Raw genomic sequence first — 14,485 nt, forward strand, 5'->3', positions numbered from 1 at the left:
GAGTGCGCTTTTGTTTTTTTGGTTGAAATACGGAGTGCGCTTCAGTGCTCAACAAACGCATTTGAAGTATCAAATAGTACATTGGTGGTTCCAACTTCCCATACATGGTGGATGGTGGATTGTACAACAAGTCAGAAGGGCTGTGTAGGGTACACTAGCACTTTCATTCTGTCTTTACGTTATATGAAATGACTTTTCTGCCCCTTATCTATAAAATGGTTTTATTTGTAGCAAAAACGGGAACGATTAAAAAAAGAAGAAGAAATGGACGGTCAAATAAAAAGATTATAAAAACAGAGAACGGTAAAAAATGGAAAAAAGACAATACGAATTTTAAACATGTATATTCAAAAAAATTTGGAATCCAAAAAACAGCACTATTCTCATATAAATTGAGGAATTTTTTGTTGAATACTTGTTTTTAATGTTTAAAAGAGTTCTAACATCCAAAATTAAATTCTTTACCAAAAAAAAAAATCCAAAATTAAGTTCCAAGACATGTCATCGAATATTATCCAAAATATATCATTCAATATCAATTTCCAATTCATACACCATAATGTCCAAAATCTTGTTGAGCAATGTAGTTTGACTATGGTGTTGTTCATTATTGTCAACACAAACAACACACTCATGAAGTGATGCATGTTTAGTTGAAGTTGGGAGTCATCGCTTAATACACCCTTTTCATTAGATGCATCAGTTTGTAGCTCAATTTCGGGGTTCGTGCATTGATCTTGAGATGAAAGTGATATTAGAAGAAATGTAGTCTTTCGAGTCATCTTTACATCAATGAAAGAGTCAAGTTGATCGAAATTAGAGAGAGAGAGAGAGAGAGATGGTCAGTTAAGCGAGTCGCTGCAGACAACAAGCAATTTTGCATAAAAAAGAAAAGAAACGTAAACACGATTGAAATGAAAAAGGGGGCCGGTTGCCATTTTTTACCTTATGTTTAGAAACAAACGAGAACACGTGTTTAAAACAGTAAAAAATGGCAAAATATTGTTTAAAACACATTTTTGCTAACTAGGATTTTATCTTTTGTCATTGGTGTGCTCTTTATTATTATTATTTTTTTATTATGAGAAAATAAAATAAAGTGTGCTATTTATGCTTCTCTGAGCTACTAAGCAACATGAATTTTGGATTCCCACTCCAATTAAAAGAGATGTTTTGAAAAATATTAAAACCTAAAGGTGCATTTGTGAATCCATAGGGAAGGGGATTATTTCATTTCGACCCACACAATTACGGGCAATAGAAATATTCCTACTGACTGATTTGTTGGAAAATTTTCCGTTCAGAGAATCCTTTCTCTTTTTATCAATACACTCAAAAAGAGTGGGTATCCTAGTAAATACAAGTAAGGTTTTTATGTCATGGATCTAGGTTTCATGCTCGATTATATATGGCATATCTACCATTTGTCTAATAGGGGTAAAAGTTGGTATGGGGCGATGTTTTTTGCTTGGGATCGCATGGGGGTGCAGTTTGAGCCCAGACACATGGGGTGGGACGGGACAGCTATTTCAGTCATTCAAGAGGGCGGCCGGTCATTTTGCCCACTCCCATGTGTCTAGTGCAGAGAACATTTTCCCAAATGGTATTATATGTTGTACTTTATACTTCTCAACGTCCAGCTTGCATGAGCTGGCCTTGCACAACACATGACCAGCTCAACAGATCTCCAGCAATCTCAAGGGATCATTTCCTTCCCTTGTATAACTTATCTCCTTCCCTTGTATAGCTTATCTCGTTGTATTTTAGGTAGATTTTAATTGCCTTACTTTAAGAGATTTTGTCCTCTTGTATATGAATACACCTTGCATCGATTCAATGAAGATATAGAAATTCAATCCCAAATTGCCTTTTATCATGGTATCAGAGAAATATTGACCTGTGAGAATCGTTTTCCCCACCATGACTGGCGAAACTCCAAATCCCAATCCCACCTCTGACTCTTCATCTCCTTATTTTCTCCACTCATCCGACCACCCCGACAGTCTCCTTGTTACTCAACTTCTTAACGGGGATAATTATCCTACATGGAGCCGTGTCATTACCATGGCCCTCCAAGCTAAGAACAAAATTGGTTTCATCAATGAAACCATCACTAAACCGACCACTGAACCTGATTCTTTTGCCTGGCTTCGGTGCAATAGTATGGTCACCTCTTGGATCATACATTCCACCATTCCCACCATTGCAAACAGTCTGTTATGGTGTACTAATGCCTTTGAGATTTGGAAGGATTTGGTTGATCAGTTCTCTCAAAAGAATGCTCCCCACATTTTCGAAATCCGCAGGGCCATTGCTACCCTCACCCAAGACACCAACTCGGACTCTACCTACTACACTACCCTCAAAGCCTTGCATGATGAGCTCTCTTCCTATTGCGCTTTGCCAACTTGCACCTGTTCTGCTCTTGCACCTCTCACTATACTCTTGGATGAGGATGCTCTTATGGATTTCCTTCAAGGACTCAACGACTCTTATAGCGTTGTTCGTAGCCAACTTTTATTGATGGATCCCTTACCCTCGGTGAACAAGGCGTATTCTCTCCTTCTTCAAGAGGAGCGCCAACGTTCATTGACCGCGTCACGCCATTCTCAACCAGAAAATGCAGCCATGTTTAGCACCAGCACACCGGGCTCATCAAAATCCAGCACTCGCCCTAAATATCATTGCTCCCACTGGAACATCGATGGTCATTCTGACTCACAATGCTTTAAGATGCATGGTTATCCCCCAAGTTTCAAAGGTGGTCATGGTGGATCGGGTAAGGGTGGATGTGGTTCTTCTACTCACCAGTCCCCATCCCCTCACGCTAATGCTTCCCTCTCTCCTTTAGATGGTCCAGTTGCACCTTCCAATAGCTCGTCTACCGGTTTCATGTCTGAACAAATTCAACAACTGCTAGCACTATTCCCATCTGGTAATACCATGGCTTACAAATTTCGCAGGTACTCCACTTTGTCTTTCTACTCTCTCTCACAATCAATGGATAATCAATAGTGGTGCTACCCACCATATGCTTTCTACCCTTGACCTCTTTTCTTCTTACACAAAGGCCCCTTCTCCCATCACCATTGGCCTACCTAATGGTGCTACTGCTCAAGTCGCTCATGTCAGTAGCATTTCCCTTTTTTCTAACCTCACCCTTACCAATGTGTTTCATGTTCCCACTTTCACATTTAATCTTTTATCTTTAAGCCAACTCACCAATAATTCTAACTGTTCTGTTTTTTTTCTCTCGTGACACTTGTGTATTTTAGGGCCCACACACGATGAAGATTTTTGCAACGGGTAAGAAACATGGTGGACTTTACCTTCTGGAGTCCCCATACTCTTTTGCAGTCACCACCCCCCAGGCTCCCACTTTGATCTTTGGCATTGGCGCCTTGGCTACCCTTCCTTTTTATTGTCACCAAAATTAAAGAATTTAGACAGTAATATTTCTTTTTCCACCAAATGCACATGCACGGTCTGTCCCTTGGCAAAGCACTTGCGCCTCTCCTTTCCCCTTAGCAACATTTCTAGTACATTTTGTTTTGAATTAATCCACTTCGATGTTTGGGGGCCCTATCATCTCTCCTCTCTTTCTGGTGCCCGCGATTTTTTAATTGTGGTGGATGATTTTTCTAGAAGTACTTGGGTTTATTTAATGCATCACAAATCTGAAGTGCCTACTCTGCTTCATTATTTTCTTGCTATGGTAAAAACACAATTTAATACCCACATCCGCCAGATCCGCTCAGATAATGCACAAGAATTTTTCAATACACCCAATTTTGAATATTTTCATTCTCTTGGAATTATACACCAATCAATTTGTGTTCACACTCCACAACAAAATGGTGTTGTGGAGCGTAAACACCGTCACTTGCTCAATAATGCCCATGCATTACGTTTCCAAGCTCATTTGCCATTGTTTTGTTGGGGCGATTGCATCCTTACTGCCGCCTATCTCATAAACAGGTTACCCACACTCGTTCTTCAAAACAAAACTCCCTATGAGATACTCTTTGACAAAAAAACCCATGATGTTTCATCTACGGGAATTCGGTTGCCTCTGTTTTGGCCGCAATCCCACGCGTAAGCATAAATTTGATCAACGTGCATCCCCAGGTATATTTGTTGGGTACCCCTCTGGTAAAAAAAGTTATCGTATTTTTTATCTCTCCAACAAAACCATTTATGTTTCCCGTGATGTGCTATTTCATGAACATATATTCCTATATGCTAACCAACCCACCCCATCCACTTCCCATTGCCCTGTTCTCCCTCTACCACAACCGGACCATGACTTGAACATCCCCACACCCTTTACAACCCTTGAACCACCTATACCTGAATCCCCCTCCCCTCTCACCCCTCCCATACCCTCTACTCTTGAGGACCCTACCAGCCTAATTGAAACTCTCACCACCCCTACACCACCGTCCCCACCATCCCTCCTACCCACTCGCCCTCGCGCCCCCCAGTTATTTAAAGGATTACTATGTTTCTAATGCCCTTGTTCAATCTTCGTTAAATGTTGGTTCAGGTACATCCCATCCCTTATCCCAATTTTTCTCCTATACACGGTTTTCTCCTACTCACCTCTCTTTTTCAGCTCTTTAGAGGTCATACGTGAACCTACTACTTTTGCTGAAGCTATGAAATCACCAGATTGGCGTAATGCTATGCATGCTGAAATTGTCGCTCTCGAAACCAATGGTACATGGTCTCTTGTGCCCTTGCCCCCAGGCAAACGGGCAATTGGGTCTAAATGGGTATACAAACTCAAAAGGCACCCAAACGGCTCCATTGATCGTTATAAAGCCCGCCTCGTTGCCAAGGGGTACACCCAAATTGAAGGCATTGACTATCATGATATATTTGCTACGGTTGCAAAATTAGTTATTGTTCGTGCTTTACTTGCTCTTGCTGCTGCACGGAGTTGGCCCTTACATCAACTTGATGTCAATAATGCATTCTTGTATGGGGACCTTGATGAAGAAGTGTATATGACCCCACCTCCTGGTTATCATCGTAAGGGGGAATACATCGTTTTCCGCTTCCAGAAGTCCTTATATGGTCTGAAGCAAGCCTCGAGAAATTGGTTCTCCAAATTTTCCACGGTCTTGGTCAATTTCGGTTTCACACAATCTAAAGCGGACCACTCGTTATATTTTCAATACCAACATGGCAAATCGGTTTTTGTTCTTGTCTATGTGGATGACATTGTCATTATCGACTCCAATGTTCAATCCATCCAACATGCTAAGGATCTCATTTGCCGAACTTTTCATAGAAAGGACTTGGACACTCCTAAATATTTTTTAGGGCTTGAAATGGCCCACTCAAAAAGCGGTATTTACATCTCTCAACGTAAGTATACGCTAGATATACTTACCGATTGTGGCTTGACAGGGTCCAGACCCGCCGATTTTCTTATGGAGCAGCATTTAAAATTATTTGATAGCATGGGCGACCCCCTCCCCGACCATACCTTTTATCGGCGGTTGGTTGGTCACTTGATCTATCTCACTGTTACACGGCCCGATATTGTCCATACTATCAACATCTTGAGCCAATTAATGCACCAACCTCGCCAACCACAGTATGATGCTGCCATTCGTTTATTGCGTTATTTAAAGGGCACTCCAGGTCAATGCATACTTTTTCCTAAGCAAACGGACATTTCTCTGAAGGCCTACTACGACTCTGATTGGGCCAGCTGCCCCATGACCCGTCGATCGACTACCGGTTATTGCATCTTCAACGGCTCTGCCCCTATCTCTTGGAAGACGAAGAAGCAAACTACTGTTTCACGTTCCTCCCCCAAGGTGGAGTACCGTGCTATGGCCGTTGCAACTTGTGAACTTACTTGGCTTTCTTACCTTATGCAGGATCTTGATGTTTCACATTCAGGTCCCATTCCTCTCTATTGTGACAATAAAGCAGCCTTACACATTGCAGCCAATCCAGTTTTCCATGAGCGTACGAAACACATTGAGATTGACTGTCATGTGGTCTGCGACAAGATCCAACAAGGATTTCTTCAAACGGCCAAAATTTGTATTCACACACAGTTGGCCGATTTATTCACGAAATCCCTTAGCTGAGAGCAGTTCCGGTTTCTACGGTCCAAGTTGGGCATTTCGGACCTCCATGCTCCAACTTGAGGGGGAGTCTCAACGTCCAGCTTGCATGAGCTGGCCTTGCACTGGCCTTGCACAACACGTGACCAGCTCAATAGATCTCCAGCAATCTCAAGAGATCATTTCCTTCCTTTGTATAACTTATCTCCTTCCCTTGTATAGCTTATCTCGTTGTATTTTAGGTAAATTTTAATTGCCTTACTTTAGGAGATTTTGTTCTCTTGTATATACATACACCTTGCATCAATTCGATGAAGATATAGAAATTCAATCCCATATTGCCTTTTATCAATACTTATATAACAGCTGAAGTGACAATTGTGCACATAACTTTGACTTTATTTTATTACTTTTAAACAATAGATATTAATTCGTTTTCTCTTAAGTTCTCTTTAATTAGAACTAAGACTCCGTTTGTTTCCATGTAATAGAAAAAAAAAATCTTGTAATATTAGATTTTGTTTTGTTTATTTAGATAAAAATTTTACAAAGAAACAAACAGGAACAAAATGAAAATAACAAAGATATATTTAGACTGGCCAAATTTTGAAATCCTAGTTGAAACTTTTGGATTTAAAATATAAAGTTACTGGTTGAAATATCATTAATTCATATCTATATTCCTCACACATAACAAAAGATACAACTTGGGCGTGATAAAAATACTATTTCTTGCATTTCCATTGGCTTATATGAAGTGTCAAGAAATAAGTATAGTTTATAATTTGAAGTGTTTGATGTTAGTATGTTTACCTGCCTTACCTTACCCATATTCTCATGGGAACTTTTGCCTTTATCTAAGCCAACTTACCTTTTATAACCCAAAACCTGCTCTTACCCAATGGACACAAAAATATTAAAAAATAGAGTTAGATAGATGATGGATGATAATGCACAAAGCTATTATTAAATTTCTTAAAATAATTATTTCTTAACTAAGACTCTGTTTGTTTTCACATAAAAGACCAAAAACAAATAAACAAACGTAGAAGAAAATTTTATAACAAAAGAAACAGGGCTAATGAAGGTAGATTTAATCCTAATATCTCACTTCAACAAGTGAAGACCCTTAGTTGGTTTTGCAAGCAATATGATTTGACATCTTAAATATCGGATAGGTAAGAAATTCCAAAGGCATGTTATATGTCAAATTGAGTTACTTTAATTTTAAAGTATGACTCACTATATATGAGGTTTTTTCCTTTGTTTTTTTCAGTAGTTTATATTACACGACATGAAAAAGACAAATTAGTTCAAAATTTAATACATAGTTAATTGATATCTAAGTGTCCATTGATTTTGTTTGCTAACCTACCTAGCTCATGACAGTTATAGACATGCAAGATAGGGTTTCTGCAATGAACATGTATGAAGCATGCCCTTATCATCATCGGGGAGAAACAGAGAAAAGAATAAGAAGAAGATGATGGTGACAACGACGACAACAACGATGACGAAGAGAGAGGGGGAGGGGGGGGAAGGAGAAGAAACACTATCAAGTGATAAGTTAGGTGGGATCCAAATTTTACAAACATAGGCTTAGTTCGGCCCACCTATTTATTAAGTTCGAATTTTTTAAAATTTTGCTGCTTGCAAAACAAAGAAAGTAGTTGGAAACATTTAATTAGGTTCTACCTTATTGGAAGTGAAGTGAAGGGAAGGTAAGACAAATTAAAATAAAAATAAAATAATTTTTAATTATTACTACTAATGATGGTATAACTAATTTAAAAGCATATTAAACAAAGCAACTAATTTTTACTTTTTTTTTTCAATCAAATTCCTTAGACATTCAATAGAAAAATATGAGAAGGTTGAGGATTTGATTTGAAAAGTACAATTTATATATTTGATCATATTTTAGATTAATTATATAATCATGATTACAAAATTATTTTTTTTTCTAAATTAATTTTTCTTCACTTGCAAAAAGGACAAAGCTTAAAGATAAATTACTTCATGTGCCAAATGAAAAAATTCAAGGCACCATTAGGTGCATAAGTTTAACTAACAACCAAGCTGATAAATGGAGATTTCCTTAGTCAGTAGCATTTGTTTACCAGGTTACTCACCAAGAAAATCTATTCCCTACATTCAAGGGTTTCATGGAATTTACAATGAATCGCAACCCTTTATCTATTTACTTCTAGGGACAGCGTTCTTTGTTGGGAGCCCTGGAGCCATGCGTGCACGGCAGCCAATGAGTTAGAACGCACCCGTTGGCATCTCAGGAACGGAATTTCCACCTATTATGGGGGGCGAGATGATCATTTTGCCCCTTATCCCCACTCTGTCTGAATATGGCCCCCCCCCCCCCCCCCCCGGAACATTTTCCCTTACTTCAATTTAGAGACATTGGACCAAACCATAACCTTAATAATGCATGATGAAGACAGGTTTCAATGTCAAGTCTAAATTATAACTTACAACTACCCATTGACTTTACTGTTGGAATAAGATATCCCCTCAAATTAACTATTCATAGAAGCAGATAGATCTTTAGAACAAAAATTTCCGACTCCCTAATGATTAGTGAAGCAACCGATAAACTTCCATGTCACTTCTTGTCATTGCTAGATATCAATGAAGAACTTTCGAGAAAGTTTTTTGTGAGATTTTTTCATCAATTATGATTTGACGTTATGATTGAACTCCTAAATGGTGAATGCAATCATTAAGTTCCATTCCCTATTTTAGAAGGTCCGAAATATTCTCTTTTTTTTTAATCCAATTGGTGGATCAAATCCAGTAGATCAAGAGGTCTCGGTCCAAAATTTCTCTCGCTTCAAGTCTGACCCATAGTTAAAACAGGAGTAACAAAAGAAAAAAAAAAAAAAAAAAAACTCTATTCAGTATAGTGTGTTTGAAACTACTCAGAATTCGAATGGAAAGGTCTAACATTTCAATAATAACAAGAAAAAGGGAAAATAAACGATATGAGTTTTAAATGTTTAGATTTGAAAAATACTGGACCAAAAATATGACAATATACACACATAAAATTTTAAAACAAACTCATGTCTTACTAATTTAATATTAATTAAAGGGATTTTTTTATTAACATCCCTCAAGTTATCAAATAACTTGTAACCTTACTTTTTTTTGACCTTTTAGTATGATACATGTTATTTTAATGAGGGTAATAGTATCAATTCACATGTGTGCTCGAAAAATAATCATAACGACGCCACCTTTGATAATAACATAATGATATGTCTAATATTTTGCTTTCAACTTATTTTAGAAAACACTTTTATGCTCCTATCCTAAAAATCTTTTGATAATAAAACAAAAGGTAATTAAAGGAAGGTGTTCTTCCTTTTGATAATAATACATCTATAGAAGTGTTCTTCACACACTCCCAATACTAAATACTTTATAAGTGTCATTTTTTTTTCATAAAAATATGGAATTAACAAAATTGGAATCCTGATCGATTGGAACGACCAATTTGGATCAGAATTGGTCAAGCTGTTAAACCTGTGGCGACCAGAACCAAGTGACTCTGTTGGTGCTGCTTATCTAGAGAACAAAGCATGGGTTGTGGGCTTATGCATGATGCTGAAGTTTTAATGGACTGACCAAGGGAAGCCCAGGCCCAGGCCCAGGCCCAGTAATTGTTATTACTTCAGAGCTGGATCGACAACCCTTGAAGGGCCTTTCTAAATAAAGGAGAGGGTTCTTTGAGCAAGTAGTTTAGAGGAGCACACCAATGAAGTACGGTGGAACGATTTCGTACATAGGAGGACAGTGAGGTCATTTCAGGTGAAGAGAGAGAGAGAGAGAGAGAGAGCGCTAGTGTATCTTCTGTTGGAATTTTTCAAAATATTGGTGTGGGACTTTAGTCCCACATCGGCTGTGAAGAAGGAGTTTGTTTGGCTTATATGTGATAGTGGTCATTTATAACATGTTATGTTTAGAAGAGATTCTAAGGTGCACTTGCGAGGATGGTCCGAGAGCAATGTGGCGCTTTGATGGCACACTTTACACGCTCAGTCATGTGAGCCCAATGGTGGTGACCCAATAAATAGCCCACGAATTGGTATAACAACTCTTACAATTTCAAGTGATTACTGTCTCTGCAAATTGGAATTGATGGAGGTTCGATTCGGGACGAATTTATAAAAATAAAATGGAACCATTAAAAAAAAAAGGCAAGAGAATCTCACTTTCTAGTTGTTGTTTTCTTCTTTGGATCACCAAAACACAAGAAAAAAAAAAAAAAAAAAAAAATAAAGAAAACTTATTGTTTTCCCCAAATCTACAAGTTTCTTTACACAAAAACACCAAACATCTTAAGATATGAAGAGATGTATCTTCTTTTCCATTTCATTTTCCTTTGCTCTAGCTGAACTCCTACCTGTTTCGAATCGATCGAGACCAATCCATTGCCCAATTCCAATTAAAGTAATATTTATTTTTCCTCCCCTCCACCCATCCAATTCCTCACATGGGGGTGGAAATGACCACCCTACCCCCTGTCCAAAAACACTGCTTAAAGTGGGGTCCACTTCCCTGTATTAGAGGAATTGGAGGAATTGGAGGTGTACGCGAATTGGAGGTGATAATTATCCCCCTCCCCCCCAATTTTCATGGAGCTGTGGTTAATTAATAAGAGTAGAAAGGAACATTGAGGAATAAACAAAATATATATTATTTGGGTAGTATCATACATTACAGAGAATGACATGACAAAGTCCTAGTCCTTGATCTTAATATATAAGAATATAATGTATCTATTAAGTAACAAATAATTAATTATATTAGGAAGGGGGCAAGGACAGTCTTCATTAAATTATCAGACACAATTTGACTAGTTCTCTCAGTAGGGTGGAAGGAATCCCAGAAAACGTATTTGTTGGCATCCACACAGGTGAAGGGGTTGTAACTATCACATAAGTATCCCATTTCAAACAATCCTGTTCCACAGCACGCCACTGCTGCATTCTCAAATCCTGTCAAAAAAAAAAATATATCCAATTTTGATCACTCATTCATAAAAGAAACAATTTTATTTTCACAATCAAAAGAGAGAGAGAGAGAAGTGAAAAATGTAAGTTGCATAGTCAGTCCTATGATGGATATGAAAAATGTTGGTACCCCTCAACCATCACTGGTTAATTTTCAACCCAAAACAATTAGGTTAATGATGAAACTCATTGTTTCAGGAATCCAATCATAGTGCATTATAAATGTGGCATACTTGGGGGACGAGGTTCCTGCCACTACATGGTCTAGAATCGATATCCGGTCGGACGATTTGTATTGGTATTGATAGATCGATACTGATACGATATCGATCCAAGGGCACTAACCATGGGTAAAAATGTACTTCAAACCAAATTTTATTGAAATTTAGGGATAAAACTGTCTGATCCAAACCGATACAAATCGATCCAAAAACCCTGGTCTGGAGAGGGTTGTCATAAAATACACAACGTTTCCCCCGATTCAAGGAGAGGATGTTTACCAACTCGAAACCACAACCACTAGGTTGCAATGGAGCAACAATCATAGTGCCATATGTTGGGTAATAATTACAAAGAAGAAGATTTTCCTCACCTGTAGTGATGAGAGAATCTCTCCAACCCTGTGATGTGACCCCCTAATTCAACCATATAAAGGTATGAATAGGGATGAAAATTAATGATGAATTTTACCATTTTAGGAGTTCAATCATAATATCAAATCACCATAGATGAAGAGATTCTCTCTTTGCACTAGTAACACAAATTTGCCAATTATAAAAGTTTCTATTTTAGGTTTCATACGCAGTTCGAGGTATGGGTATTGTATCGGCTGATATGTATTGGTATTACTATTTTTTTTTGGTAATATATTGATATTGCTAATACTTGATACCGATACTATACCATAATAATGGGACCAGGATCCTCTGCAGTACCGCCAGGTGTGCGGTGCACATCTTGAGGCACAGCAGAGGCCATGTGTGCCATGTGATGTGCACCGCACACCCGACGGTACTATAGAGGATTTTTATCCCATAATAATGGTATCCATATAGGGGAGGATCGATTCCTCTACTTCCGCCTACCCGATACTACCGTGTGCCCCACACACAAGCGTGGCAAAAAGTACCGCCTTACCCCCGTTCGGGCAAAACACTCGGGCAGGGGTAAGACAGTATATTCCACCTTGCTTGTGTGTGGAGCACACACGGCAGTAGTGGCAAACGAAAGTAGAGGAGTCCGATTGTATAGGAGAAGGTAAAATGGTAATATTTTGAGAGACAAAACGGTCTGGCCGGATCTGACCCAATATTGGCGATCCGTATAGGTACCCGTACCATTATACATATTTTTTTTTGGTCACAGGCACTGTTATACATTTGTGTCATCTAATTTCACTTTCCTTCCATTCCTTCTCGTTATTCATGCCATGGCCCAGTCCTAGCTACCGCACTCTCTGGTGCCGTCACGCAGGGATTGTGACTCACTGAGCCAAACCCTTGTGATCTGTGAACTTACTTTTTCTAATGCCACAGAGAGAGAGAGAGAGAGAGAGAGAGAGAGAGAGAGAGAGAGAGAGAGTTACCAAAAAACGAAGGGTTTTGAATGATCTCAAGAACTAGGTCGTAAGGGTTAGAGAAGACCAACTTGATCTCCGGCAGCTCCATAATTAACCTGAGCACCAACCATTGAAGCTTCATATTAAATTCCTTAGCCACATCATTGTACTTCTCAATGCACTCATTCCCAGCCATCACATTCGTAGTTCTCTCCAAAGGCAAACAACCCATAGGAACTAACCCACTTAGTGATATCTTCCTTGCTCCAAGCCTATACAATTCCCTCACAAAATTCTCTGCAATTCCTATCAAAAAATCCTCGTACTGACCAACGTTGAACTGCGATGACCGGCCGCCGGGGATTGTGTAGTAATTCTCGAGGAAGTCATTAGTTCCTATACTTATCAAATACAATGCTTCCTTTAATATCAAATTCGCCTTCTCCATCCCAAGATATTTCCTCAATCTTCTCTGGTACACCTTGTAGTACATTATCTCCTTCCATAATGGTATCACATTCTGTGAACACAAAAAACAAACATCATTGCTCTGATACCATGTAAATAAATATCCAACCCAAAAACTCGAGCTCGAACTCGATCACAAGTATATGAGGGGACAAAATGGATACATACCAAGACATTGGAGGTGGAATTATCGTAGCCGGTTCCGGCGGAAGCGAAACAAACTCCGGTGGCGAAATCCTTTATAGTGAATTCTGGATCTAAGTAAGCAGGAATGGAGGGTTTGAGACCAAAAGCTTCAGAGATGAAATCAGGAGGGATTCTACCATTGGAGAAACGACCTGTGGGTTGGCCACCTTGAAAATCACGACCATATGGATTGTGATTGCTCTTCAAGATAGTTTGGATGTGATTATTGTTTCCTGAATCCACTGATGAGTCTCCAAAGACTATTATTGCAGGTACTTTGGCTCTGCTAATTGGTAATGCTGATACTGTTAATACTAAGAAGATAAAGAGAAAGAGACAATTCATTTTCTTATGTGAAGGTGAAGCTACTACCAAGCTTGTTGCTGCCTTCATTATTTCTATAAGAAAAGTTTGTGATCAATTATTAGGTTAGATAGGTGGAGAATGAGAAGCTGGGGCCTGATGGAGTAGATGTTCGTTGGGAATTTTAATTGCTGCTGTATTGTTATATAATATTGTTTATCCTTTTGAAAAAAAAAGAAAAAGTAATGAAAAGATGGATAGGGAAAATTATCTCTTTCCCATTACCTCTAATTAGGGGGTGTGGACCCCATCCAGGTAGAGTGTTCGGGTAGGAGTAGGGTGGTCATTGCATTTCCATTGGTTGGGGGATTGGGGAATTAGGCAGGGCAAGGAACTGGAGGGGATAAAGATCTAGATGGACAATGCATGATTATACATATCAGTTTCGGATAAGGCCGATCTATATCGGTATCCACCATATTCAATATCGATACATGTTCGATCCTGTATCATCGGGTGTATCGGCCGATCCATTTCTACATCTGCCATACTCAATTTCGATACATGTTCAATACAACTGATATTTATAAGTATCGACAAAGACAGATATGGATCCCGATACCAATATTTATAACCATGGTTATATATATTAGTGTTTTTATCCATCTTGGCTGATATCAATACGATATTGATATGGCTCGGTTGGAATTGGGCCGCATTAGGCCGCTATCAAGCGTAATTCAAAAAGGAACTACTTTTTGGTCAATGCACCCGATCCGTATCAATATCATATTAGTCTCGGGCTCTGACAATATTGATATGTATTGACCAATATATTAATACGATACCGATAC

General features: G+C 38.7%; 1 protein-coding gene across 1 annotated transcript; it reads right to left on the reverse strand.

The window, feature by feature from the left end:
- Positions 1-818: 818 nt before the first annotated feature.
- LOC122641049 (GDSL esterase/lipase At4g26790) lies at positions 819-13,702 on the reverse strand. Its single transcript, XM_043834370.1, has 5 exons — positions 13,311-13,702; positions 12,702-13,194; positions 10,911-11,101; positions 6,060-6,070; positions 819-843 (listed from the first exon to the last, which is right to left on the reverse strand). Exons 1-4 carry the CDS (start codon positions 13,671-13,673, stop codon positions 6,068-6,070), a joined length of 1,050 nt encoding a protein of 349 aa, XP_043690305.1. The 5' UTR covers positions 13,674-13,702; the 3' UTR covers positions 819-843; positions 6,060-6,067.
- Between the last annotated feature and the right edge of the window lie 783 nt (positions 13,703-14,485).

The sequence above is a fragment of the Telopea speciosissima genome, chromosome 9 (genome assembly GCF_018873765.1).
Source record: "Telopea speciosissima isolate NSW1024214 ecotype Mountain lineage chromosome 9, Tspe_v1, whole genome shotgun sequence".
Classification (NCBI taxonomy): Eukaryota; Viridiplantae; Streptophyta; class Magnoliopsida; order Proteales; family Proteaceae; genus Telopea; species Telopea speciosissima.

What these genes read in the sequence shown, in the direction of transcription:
- LOC122641049 (XM_043834370.1), bottom strand. Translation starts at nt 13,673, where the DNA reads ATGAATTGTCTCTTTCTCTTTATCTTCTTAGTATTAACAGTATCAGCA. An exon ending in ATTCCACCTCCAATGTCTTG is followed by an intron (nt 13,195 to 13,310) that starts GTATGTATCCAT and finishes TTGTGTTCACAG; the next exon opens with AATGTGATACCATTATGGAA. An exon ending in TCAAAACCCTTCGTTTTTTG is followed by an intron (nt 11,102 to 12,701) that starts GTAACTCTCTCT and finishes TTTTTTTGACAG; the next exon opens with GATTTGAGAATGCAGCAGTG.